At 36.2% G+C, this 13,552-nt stretch overlaps 1 protein-coding gene across 1 annotated transcript; it reads left to right on the forward strand.

Moving 5' to 3' along the window:
• Positions 1-286: 286 nt before the first annotated feature.
• Positions 287-11,778, forward strand: LOC306846874 (voltage-dependent calcium channel gamma-4 subunit-like; the record flags this gene model as incomplete). The annotated part of the gene is made up of 5 exons (XM_079380548.1): positions 287-380; positions 5,280-5,507; positions 9,243-9,326; positions 9,454-9,594; positions 10,991-11,778. The coding sequence occupies exons 1-5, from the start codon at positions 350-352 to the stop codon at positions 11,776-11,778; spliced, it is 1,272 nt and encodes a 423-aa protein (XP_079236674.1). The 5' UTR covers positions 287-349.
• Positions 11,779-13,552: the final 1,774 nt, after the last annotated feature.

Raw genomic sequence — 13,552 nt, forward strand, 5'->3', positions numbered from 1 at the left:
CAAGTTGCTTTTTTTTTTTCTCCAGCGTGCACCTTAAACATGTTCTGTCTCTTTCAGCTCTGTTCTCAATGTTTGTTTCTCCTCAGGAGGAGAAGCAGTAGGATTCCTGCCATGAAATCTCTCTAAGAGGAGAAAAGCAGCGAAACCTAGAAAATCTACACCCACCCACAGGCAGGAGACGGGGAGAGAGAAAGAAAGAAAGAGAGAGAGAGAGAGAGCGAGAGAGAGTGAGCGGAGGGGAGCGTGAAAGAGGGGGGAGAAGAAAGAGCGAGGGATAACAGTCGATGGATGCTGCTTGGACGCTCTGGTCGGTACAATCTTCAGTGACACAGACCAGAGAGCTGCAGGGATGGATGGGAAGGGAAGACACATTCCTCCAGGTAATCGGATCTCATTAATGGCCGCCGGTGCTGTGCAGAGACCACCATGTCTTATGCTTGTTTTCAAGTTTATTGAAATGCTCTTGAGTGAGAGTCTGAACAGGTTTCTCTGGATGACGGCATCATTTTCAGCATGCTGTTGTCTTATCGAGGAACTTTCTTGCAGACATCTTCAGATGTTCCAAAAGTGTTCATTGTTAGTCTTAGTTTATGCGTTCTGCTTGGTTTCTCATGATTGAGTTCATTGTGTTCGTTTGTAACTCAACTCTCTATTTAGAAAACTTGATTGGTCAATTGTGGAAACTGAGCTGTGAAATGTTTTTGTATAATATTCGACTGCTGTCCATGGTAACATGCCGGTGCTACTTTCATGTCACTCAGATCGAGACATTGCTATATAGTAATGAAACATTTGAGCTAACTAACCTATAGAAAAAGAACCTCGAATTGCAGAATAATTATAATATATAAATGAACATTATATATATATATGTATATATATATATATATATATATATATATATATATATATATATATATATATATATATATATATATATATATGAAATAATTCTTATAATAATATTATACATCAATATAATATGAATATTGTATATATATATATATATATATATATATATATAATATTTATAATTATTGTAATTATTAGAGTGAGTGTTGTTGCACGTTGTAATCAACTATTTTTCCTAACATAAACTTTAAGTTAAAAAATATAATAATCATTCAAATCACTCAGTATTTCATATGCACATTTATTTTTTAGTAAGCATAAATTTAATAAGTAGCATTAATGGACAGTCTGGATATTAGCTGGACATTATTGCAAAAGTTTAGTGTTTATATATTTGTCCCACTTGAATGACTCAGATCATCAAACTAATTTTAATATTACACAAAGATAACCCAAGTAAATACAAAATTCAGTTTTAAATAATGATTTTATTTATTAAGGGAAAAAAAGCTGTCCAAACCTGCCTGACCCTATGTGAAAAAGTAATTGCCCCCTAAACCTAATAACTGGTTGTGCCACCCTTTGCAGCAACAACTGCTATCAAACGTTTGCGATAACTTGCAATGAGTTTTTCACATCGCTGTGGAGGAATTTTAGCCCACTATTCTTTGCAGAATTGTTTTAATTCAGCCACATTTGAGGGTTTTCCAGCATGAATGGACTGTTTAGTCATGCCACAGCATCTCAATCGGATTTAAGTCCAAAACCTTAATTTAGTTTTTATTGAGCTATTCAGAGATGGACTTGCTGGTGAGTTTCGGATCATTGTCCTGCTGCATAACCCAAGTGCTTGAGCTTAAGGTCACAAACTGATGGCCGGACATTCTCCCTCAGGATTTTCTGATAGAGTGCAGAATTCATGGTTCCATCAATTATGGCAAGTCCATTTAAGGCCTGAAGTCCTTTAGATGTTGTTCTGGGTTCTTTTATGCCCTCCTGGAGGAGTCATCGTTGCACTCTTGGAGTAATTTTGGTAGGCCGGCCACTCCAGGGAAGGTTCACCACTGTTCCAAGTTTTCTCGATTTGTGGATAATGGCTCTGACAATGGATCGCTGGAGTCCCAAAGCCCTAGAAATGGCTTTATAGCCCTTTCCAGACTGATATATTTCAACTATTTTGTTTCTCATCTGTTCTTGAATTTCTTTAGATCGCGGCATGATGTGTTGCTCTTTAAGCATGCTTCACTTTGTCAGACAGGTTCTATTTAAGTATTTTCATGATTCAACAGGCCTGGAAGTAATCAGGCCTGGGTTTGGCTTGTGAAATTTAACTCAGCTTTCTAAAATAATGTGGTTAATCACAGTTCTTTCATGATTTAACAGGAGGGGGCAATTAATTTTTCACGTAGGGCCAGGTAGATTTGAACAGCTGTTTTCCCTTAATAAATAAAATCATCATTTAAAAACTGCATTTTGTATTTACTTGCATTATCTTTTTGTAATATTAAAAGTTGTTTGATGATCTGAATCTTTAAGTGTAACAAATATGCAAAAAATAAATAAATAAATATATATATATATATATATATATCTATATATATATATATATATATATATATATATATATATATATATATATATATATATATATATATTCATACATACATACATATACAGTCATGGCCAAAAATATTGGCACCCTTGGTAAATATGATCAAAGGCGTCTGTAAAAATTAATCTGCATTGTTAATCCTTTTGATCTTTTATTTAAAAGATTCACAAAAATCTAACCTTTCATTGGATGATAAGAATTTAAAATGGGGGCAAATATCATTATGAAATAAATGCTTTTCTCAAATACATGTTGGAAACAATTATTGGCACCCTTAGAAATTCTTATGAGTAAAATATGTATATTATGTATATAAAATATAAAAGTATATTTCACAGAAATATAAATAGGAGGGAAAACAAAGCCCCAAAACAAATTCCCTTAATCATCCATTACAATGAGAAAAACCAAAGAATATATTTCTGATGTGCAGCAAACGATAATTGAGCCTCAAAAATTAGTGAAGTGGCTTTAAGAAAAGAGCTAGAGCAGTGAAAATTCCCATTTACTCCATCAGGGCAATAATTAAGAATTTCCAATCAACATAAGAAACTGCCTGGAAGAGGACGTGTGTCTATATCGTCCTAATGCACGGTGAGGAGGAGAGTTTGAGGGGCTAAAGACTCTCCAAGGACCACATCTGGAGAATTGCAGAAAATAGTTGAGTCTCAGGGTCAGAAAACCTTAAAAAAAAATTGTCAAACAGCACCTACATCACCACATGTTGTTTGGGAGGGTTTCAAGAAAAATTCTCCTAACCTGTTAACCTTTGCCAGAGCGACGGCGCATTGAACGCTCTTTGTTTGCATGTGTCATTGTTTTCTAATAGAATAAATGAAACGGGACAAAGTTAATCTTGACCAACTATATATCATTCTGAAGGTCTAAGCCTCAAGCATCGACGACAGATCGCTGTTTTTTGATGGAAAGCTTATAAGGAATGTATTTGCTACATTTGTGTAAGCAGTACACATCAAAACATGCAGAATAAAAAAGCAGTACGTACCATTATCATTGTAATAACGAGTCACAAACGCGTCCACTGCTGAAATCCCAATTTAGTTAGAGAGGTAAGCGTCCACAGAACAACATCCAGCGAGCACTTTTAGTCCAGCGAATAATCAAGTAAATATAATATTCAAGAAAAATTCTCCTACCTAGCTCATCCAAAAACAAACTCCAGCATATTCAGTTATCAGCTTCTATTGTCAGATGAAACTAAAAAATGAGCTTTTTAGCAGCAAACAGTCAAGATGGGTTTGGTGAACACAGAGATAAAAAGTACCCCATGTGTACAATGAAATATACTGCTGTATTTTTGATGTTGTGGGCCTATATTTCTGCTGGAGGTCCTGGACATCTTGTTTAGACACATGGCATCATGGATTCTATCAAATACCAATAGATACAAAAATCATTAAGTGACTGACTCTGTTAGAAATCTTATAATGGGCCATGTTTGGATCTGCAACCAGACAATAATCCAAACACAAACCTCAAAAACAACACACAAATGGGTCACTGAGCACAAAACCAAGCTTCTGCTATGGCCATTCCAGTCCTCTGACCTGAACCCTGTAGAAAATGAGTCGGGTGAACTGAAGAGAAGAAGCACCGTCATGGAGCTGGGAATCTCTGAAGTATCTGGAGAGATTCTGGATGAAGGAATGGTCTCTGATCTCTTGTCAGATGTTCTCTAACCTCATCAGGCATTATAGGATAAAATTTAGAGCTGTTAAACTGGTAAATGGAGGTTTCAAAAAGTATTGAATAAAAGGGTGCTGTTATTTGTGGCCAATGTGTATCAGAGAAAAACATTAATTTCATAATGATATTCCCCCCCCCCATTTTAAATTCTTATTATCCAATGAAAGGTTAGATTTTTGTGATTTTTTTAAATAAAAGATCAAAAGGATTAACAATGCAGATACATTTTCATAGCTTTCTTTAATCATATTTACCAAGGGTGCCGATATTTTTGGCCATGACTGTATATCATTTTTAAAAGCTATTTTTGTTTTTCGTGTCAATGAATAATTTGGTTATTTTTGAATTTGCATAAAAAGAAGATTTAACTCTCCATAGTTAGGAAATGGTGGCCATGCATATTCAATCTCATTTGTATCACTGTGTTGTATTAAACATAAAATGTCAGTCACATGATTGCACTCATATGCTCTGTAATATAGCACTGTCTGAGATCTATTTTAGATTCACTGTTCAGAGATTTTGCTTCAGCTACATATTTTTTTGCAGTAAACATTCACTGGACATATTTAGCTTTATTAATCAGAAACAAACTAATCTACTGCAAGGAAGCAATGGACCATATCCCTAAATATCTTTCATCCACATCAACATGCTTGAACTGCTCCTTATAAAAGATCTATCCATGCAAAGAAATGCTCAGTTACAACTGTCTCGTGACTGTTACAATTACTGTGTGGCAACTATGTGCCCAGTGGGACTGTGAACAGTTTGGTTATGATCTAAAAGCTGTTTCATTAATGAATATTCAGATGTTGCATTGGCATTTGCTCATGATCTTAGTAACCTATATTTGGACACGCCGATGTCATTTGTGCATCTTGGCTCCAAATGTCCTCACAAAATCAACTGATCTCCCAACACTTGATATGTTCTGCAGAATCACACATTCATCTCATCTACTTCTTCCTGTAACCATGGGCTCCGATTACAATGTTTCTTCATGTTTTTTCTTCATAACCATCTTTTAACACTGTCCACTTCACCCAGCTTTCTGTTCACAATCTCTTAGCCACTCATTTAACTGTGTTTCTGTTCACGACTCCAGCCATGGTGTGGTGCGAGCGGGGAATTCAGGTGCTTCTCACCACTGTGGGAGCATTCGCAGCCTTCGCCTTGATGACCGTGGCCATTGGCACAGACTACTGGCTGTACGCTCGGGCCTTTATCTGCAACAGCACTGCCAACTCCTCTCAGGATGACCCCCACAACAAGGACAAGAAGGATCCCGGAGCCCTCACCCACTCCGGCCTCTGGAGGATTTGCTGCCTGGAAGGTAAGTGAACGGCTGTGTTTGTGTGTGGGGGCGAAGGAATGGGCCATGTATGTATGTAAGGAGGAAATGATGCATGAAGGAGGTCCCCACCTGTGCAGTTTGCGAAAGTGTTTCATGGAAGTTATATTGCAAAAGGAAAAATGATTGGATTTGAGATTGTGTTTTACAGTCTGGACGACCGACCTAACATTTGAGTTCATTTTTGCAGCTTTATTTTGATCAGTGCCACTTCATAGACTTTTTAGAGGAGCAGTTCAAGTGTTCAAGAGCTTTTTCAAGTACATTTTATGTATAACCATGAATGAACCTGTCGGGATCAGTAAGATTTTTTTAATTGAAATAAGTCTCTTGTGCTCATCAAGGCTGCATTTATTTGATCAAAAATACAGTAAATCAGTAATATTGTGAAAATATTTTTATGTTTATTATGTTAACTGTTTTTTAGTCATATATTTTCAAATGTAATTTATTCCTGTGATGGCAAAGCTGAATTTTCAGGAGCCGTAATTCTAGTCTTCAGTGTCACATGATCCTTCAAAAATCATTCTAAACAGCTGATTTGATGCTTAAGAAACATGTACTATTATTATTAATGTTAAAAACAGTTGTGCTGCTTTATATGTTTTGTGGAAACCATGATTTTCTCCCACAGGATTCTTTAATAAATAGAAAGAATTTTTATTTATTTGAAATAGAAATCATTTGTAACATTGTAAATATCTTTAGTGTTACTTTTCATCAATTTAATGTATCCTTGCTGAATAAAAGTATTAATGTCCTAAATTAAAAGTACTGCTCCCAACTCTATAATTTTACCATTATTTATTTTTTCAGTCTTTTACGACATTTAAATTGCAAATTTAAAAGGAATCAGAATCAAATCATTGCAGAAATAATAAAAACAAAAAATAACATGGCCTCAAATGCCTTACTGCTTTTGCAAAATGACTACAACAAAAAATATTAATTAAAAATTCTCTTTGAAATTTCATCACATGATCACAATCAGCTTCAACTCTTTTTAAGAGTTCAGTCTACAAATGTCAACTTGCGATTCAATTTTGGCTTCCACGTGAAAGCATTTTTTTCTCCATTAGGATCTGTTTCTTCCTGACTGCAGTCATATTTATTCACTTTTTAAAAAAACTTATGTTAGCACATGAAGTAAATTTTTTTGATTTGGGAAGCTTGTTGTTACAGAGGAAACAACACCAGGGCACTGAGTCAGAACCCTAACGCAAACTGATTTCACTGTCTAGTTTTAGGGTTACTTTAAAGATATCAAAAGCATTGTGGGAAGGGCTGCCTCCAGATCTTTTTAACCATTGCGCTCTGCAATGCAGGGTATCCATGTTAAGCTAGTTGTTTTAACAGTAGTTGCTCTAGCCAGGTCTCAAGAGACAGGTTTAAAACAAAAATGGGCTGTATTGTTTCCATTTTCATTAGAAACCTAGAAGAGTACATGTCAATGGCTGATTATGTGGTGAGTCATCGCATTTGCAGCATAATCAAACCAGACAAAAACAAAGTCATTTTGACTTATTATAGTGCTCACTTTGGTTCTCTGCTTAATATAGCGCAAACTGACCTGTTTTTCAAGGGAAATTCTTTACTTTACTAATAGTGTTTCTAACAAAATGGCACTGTCCACTATATATGTGACCCTGGACCACAAAACCAATCATAATGATTCAAACCAGTTACTCATGAGTTTGTGATTCTTTGATCAAAAGAAGTAGTTCAAAAGAGTAATTTGCTCATGAATCGAACTACATTGTTTGCACTATATACATGCATACAAAATTATTTCAGTAATTTAACCCCTTAAGTGTCACCCCCCTTTTTTGGGGGTAGAGCTGAAAAGGGGGTGTCCAGATTCAAATTAATGTAATTCTGGAACGGTTTGGAATATGAACCTAATTTTGGGCTCGTTTTTAAAAACACACTTGGAAGTTTCTTGTACAAGTGAAAGAAGTTGAATAAATTTTTTAATAAAAAAGTTATAGGTGTTTAAGTTTGTTGTAATAAAAAAATAATTTAATATTTATATTTCATTAAAAAAAAAAAATTAAATATGTGGTGAATTTAATTTCATGTCAAATGAAAAGCCTTCAGTCTAAAGAAGTTGTGTTCCAAATTTGACATTGATATCACAAAAAATGAGGTTTCTGTGTTATTTTTTAGTCGCTATACCAACAATGTCCACTAGGCACTAGTCATGCTCCTTGTATGATTTGTAATGGACGACTGATTTGATTTACAATTTTTGTTTTATTCAAACAGCAATAAAACATGTCTAGATAGGTTGTAAATTATTTTTTTAAAACCATAAATATGACATAAAAAATTTTATATGACCATATACAATAAAACAACTACTACTGAAAACACATTGGCCTTAGAAACAGCTCTGGCTGCTTACTGAGACTTATCTGAATATCTCCCCTGTTCATTACTGCATAAAGTTATGAGGATGGGCTCTTTCTAATCAGAAATCTTAATCAAACATAGCTACTAGACCGTTGTTACAGAAACTTCACCAAAAAAGTTTATTTCATGTATGATCATACATGAACTTGACATGCATTACATTTTTTACTGAATACTTGCTACATCAATCATATACAAATATACATATTCAATTTATTCTCAAAGTTTTAGATAAAAACTAGAAAATATGTTTTGTCTGAATTATTGGCAGCCAAAAAATAATAATAATAATAATACTTTTGTGATTGTATGTGTATGTATCAACTTTTTGTAACAAAAGCCAACTTCTTGGTGTTTTGTTTTTTTTTTGCTATATTTTCTTGTCACAAATGAATGAATTACTGTCACTACATAATTTTAAATATAAAACAGTGGTCAAATATGAAAAATACAATCTCTAAGGTTTCCAATGATATATAGTTTGTCAAGATTAGTTTAGGTTTAGTATAGAATATTACGGTTTTACATATGTAATGGCTTTGGGCCCACCGGTGGGCCGGTGACACTTACTAAGTTTTATTATTTCACTTTTCGGACTGTTTTTCAGAGTGATTTTTACTAATTTAACTATTTTTTTGTTACACATTTTTAACTAATTTATTTATTTATTTACCATGGCAATAAAGATTCCTGGTGAAAACCCAAAGGTAAAACAGTTCCATATAAATATTAATGCCTTCATGGTCATCTTGGCCATCCTTCGTCTTAAAACTTTTGTTTTTTGGGGGGTGAGGTACTCACCACTCCTTCTGTGTGGGGAGAATTCACACAGAATCCTCCAAGATTCTTGGCACACAGAGGTATTAAACATTCCCGTTGGCCATCTTGTAGCATGAAATGAAAACAGCAAGCACTGGGAGACACTGGGCATATACAGTGCACCAACATGTTGTCTAAAGCGAATGGTTTATATCACACAGGAGTGCACTGCATGATGCCTTTGACCTGGGGTGACTCACAGCCATCGACATCTACTCTGAATCCACTTCCAAGAAAACACCTCACCGACTGAATTCCATTCAAACACCTTTTTGTTTTCTTTTAGCCCTTTGTCAGTTTTATATATAGGGACATTGAGAAATAAGACAGGAAATGATTAGGGGAAACTGAACTGAAAAATGTTGCAGGTTGAACTCAAACAAAGTCACCCAAGCAAGTGTTGCATCACCCATGATAAAGTGCAACTTTAGTTAGTTAGTTTAGAATGGACACTTTTGAATGATCTCTCTCTTTGATTCTCTTTAGGATTGAAGAGAGGAGTATGTTCCCAGATTAATCATTTCCCAGAGGATGCTGATTATGACCAGGATGCTGCAGAGTACCTTTTACGTGAGTCAGGAGTGTTGATTTGTGCATGTTTTATAGACTATAACTGATTTTTACATTATAAATACAGGGGTATGTGAAAAACCAATGCATTTGTTGTCTCTTTTTGTTTCATTTTTCTTCTTCTCAGGTGTAGTCAGGGCCTCCAGTATATTTCCTATCCTCAGTGCCATATTATTGCTGCTAGGTGGAGTGTGTGTGGCTTCTAGTCGGTTCTACAAGACCAAAAGACACATCATTTTGGGAGCAGGCATTTTGTTTGTAGTGGCAGGTAATATGTCTCATTATGATAGTTGTAGGATCCTAATTTACAGTAATTTGTGATGGGATGAATTCACTCAACTTTTTTTTGAGACTTTTGTGTGCCATATTTCTATGTCTTAATCTCTAACCTACAATCCAGCAAATTATATCAGTGTTGTTATTGTTAACTAGAACTGAGTCTCGTGTAGCCAGACCTTAAGACTGACGGCTGAAGGTCTGGAATCTATGGTAGCTTTCATTGGCCAAGACCCGCCCATGAGGCCGTTTAACCGACATGTCAAACAACCAATCACAGTGCATTTCGTACAGTGTCACGTTTCAGGGGCGTTGAAATGTCGCCACAATAACAAACCGGTATGTAAAACTCTCGGACGTATTTTAAAGATTCTATGCTGCGAACTTTAAATATTTCACATACTTTTGAAAATCCAGCATTTAGTTGAATCTGATAAGTGTTTGTCATCACAGTTGCAAAGACGATGGCTTTCTTCTTTCGTGAGGGGGTTTGGCGCCACGGCATCTTTGTTTCCAGGTGGAACGTTAAAGAACGTGACACACACGTCTCCCGGAAATCCTGTATAATTTAACCAATCTGACGACGACTTCGACACTCCTGAAGTGTTTCCACTTTTGTGTGTCATATGCATCAGACGTATAGCCAGCGTTCCGTGGGCGTGACGTCTGACGCTGAGACTAACTAGAACTTCTGTAAAACTAAAGCTATTAAAAAATATTTTTATTAATCGAAACAATAAAAATAAGTATTAGATTAAAAACTTAAAAAATGTCACATTGGCAAGTAACTGATATCAAATAAGTTGAAGTACTAAAATTACTAAAACAAAATGAAATTCAAAAAAATTCAAAAGCTCAATAAAATTATAAGAACAACAAAATTACAAAAATTTAAACTAAAATAAAATGAAACTCAAAATATAAAAATGATTTAATTCAAAATATTAAGAAATAATATAAGTATTTAAATAATACTAAAATAACAATTATTTAAGTGTCTTGTTTTTAAGTAAAAAAAAATCTATTGTAATTATTTAAATCAATGTATTAAATATGAAAAATAATTAAATGTCAACATTTAATCCATTGTCATTCTTTTCATTCTTTTTCAATCACACCTCATTTCTATGCAAACTAAGTTTATTATAGCACATTATTCAAGTCAGTGCTATTAGCTTGGTGTAATTTATATTTGGCTATCATGATTAGAGATTTTATAAACAGAATTTAGTTTCAACAAACTACGGCATCAACAGGTGCACAGATACAATTCTGCTGAATTTGAGTGAATTCACCCCAAAGTGTTTGAATCCTTGCTTTGTATTAAAAATAAAACTGCTGACCTAAACAAACAAACAAAATATACATTTTGTCTTGAATTGATCCAGGCCTGAGCAACATCATAGGCGTCATTGTATACATCTCGGCGGCGCTCAGCGACATTTCTCCCAAAAAGGACGAGGACAAGAAGTGGCACTACTCCTACGGCTGGTCCTTCTACTTCGGCGGCCTGTCGTTCATCCTGGCGGAAGTGGTGGGCGTGCTGGCCGTCAACATATACATTGAGCGCAACAAAGAACTGCGCTGCCGCTCGCGCACCGACCTCTTCCGCAGCACGACCTCTGCCGTGTTACGCCTGCCGGGATACCGCTTCCGCCGGCGCTCCTCCCGCTCCAGCTCGCGCTCCACAGCGGAGCCGACCCGCTCCCGCGAGCAGTCCCCCACCTCCGCCATCGCTCCCAAGAACTTCGGCCCGCCCCTGGCCTCCGGCCCGCCGCCCTTTTCGGTAGCCACGCTTCCCAATCCGCACACGCACTCCGGAGGAGGCATGGGGGATATATCCATGTACACGCTTGGCAGGGAAGGCAAGCCGCCCATGTATGGCACAGTCGACCGTGCCACACTCTACCAGCTGCACAATTACTTCCCTACGAAGGAAGGCGGTGGAGGAGCGCTCATGACGGGAACGCTGCCTTCTCTCTCCAAGTCGAACCTGGCTGCGTCAACCAACGCCACCCTCAACACCTCATCTTCCTCTGGCCCCCAGCAGGCACCGCTGTCCGCCGGCTCCTCTGCCACCATGGAGAGGGATCGAGGGCTGGGAACCTTGGATCGGCTTGGTAAAGGAGACAGTTCAAACACTAACACTCTCAACAGGAGAACAACACCTGTGTAACGAAAGGCTGGAGGGGGGAGGGAAGAGAGTGACGGGGAAAACAAGCGATTACATGAACTGGAAGGAAAGCGGGAACAGGGGAAGGGAAAAAAGAGCAAGAAAGGGCTAAGAAACAAAACAAGGTCCACTTGCAAGATGACAAAGAAGTGAATAAGAAGGCAATACATCCTCTTTTTTCTCGTTTTTGAACATGGTGACTTGAGTAACAGAATTCCATCCGCACTTATTGATTCATGTTGAAATACTCGATGTGTGTGATGGTGATCTTTCGGTTCTTCGAGCTCTTTCAATTCCAGTGCTTTATCATCAGGTTATGCCTGTAACTTATTTAGTATTCCAATGTAATTGATGTTTTTTTTATTATTATTATGCTAATTGTTATTGCTGGGTTAACTTATACATTACACATTTTTATCAAGATATTTTGTTTTTGCACAATTATCCATTTTAATTTATTTCCTTTCGATTGATGAACTCAAACTGTGATTTTTTTCTTGCACATGTTGACACTATATTTCACAATGTCATTCAGTGTCAAGCATGTGTTAATTCTGCGAGAGTGTGACGACTATTATTATTATTATGACATTTTTTAGTTTTTACAAAGATTGTTAATATTTAGACCTGTGGAATTTTTCATTGTAACCGTAAGTGTACAAGTAGTTAAGTCTTCATATAAATATATTTGATTTATTTATCATATTAACGATCTTAATATTGTTACAATGGGATAATAATTATAATGAACTACTTTTGAGACTGAAAGTCAAAAAGAGAAAAAGAAAGAAACAGAATAGAGAAGTGAAAGGCATTCATTCCAGGGGAGCAATACGTATACCTAAAAAACCTCACCAGAAAAGACAAAAAAATCTATTAAATATATAGTATATTATGAATATAAATATATATATATAAAATTGTGTGCGTGTGTGTGGAAAAAACGTTTTTGGTAAAATAAAATATATTCTATGAATGTGTAAAACTGAGATCTATGTGCATACTGTTAGCGGTTTTGACTGCAGCATATTATTTTCATGTTTATTTGTAACTTTGTATGCATGATTCATATCTAATATATGATATATTCATAATGCTCTGCTTTTTGGCTTTGTGTGCATCGCGTTTATGTCCTCATGTGGATGGATTTGGGATGACAGACGAGGGTCAAAAGGAAGGTTATCATCAAGACTCAGAAGACTAGAAAGGGATCTGATACACCACACTTTATACACACATATTTTTTACACCACCTGTAATCATCGCCAGTGACATCCCTTAAAGGGCACCTACATAGTCAGCTGGCTTTTAAGAAAACTTACAAATGACCATTTGAAATGTTTTAATAGACAACAACTCATTAAGCTTCAAATGCTATTCACACATTCGTTGACAAGCTTCAGGAGACGCACACACGAATAGAGTAATTAGAAAGAAAGCAACGCATTATTGCCCACGTCTAGCTCAAGGGAAGGACATGACTGAAAGAGACAATTCTCCAGAGTGTCACATTCACTTTTATATACGTATATATATATAAATGCTGTCTGAGGGGCCTCATTTGTGTGTACATGTCCATCCACTCCTACACAGATATTTAGTCCTAGGCTTCCTTACTGTACATACCTTTCAGAGACATGTCAGGCAATTAGATTTCACCTGCATGTCTGTTTAAGAGAGCTGTCGTCAATCTGAGTTACAGTTTGAATCCGCACCAACAGTGCTCCTGTCCAAACCACATGGATACAAAACACAAACAGCAGCAGTGAAAAAAGTA

Source organism: Barbus barbus (assembly GCF_936440315.1).
Source record: "Barbus barbus genome assembly, chromosome: 27".
Taxonomy (NCBI): domain Eukaryota; kingdom Metazoa; phylum Chordata; class Actinopteri; order Cypriniformes; family Cyprinidae; genus Barbus; species Barbus barbus.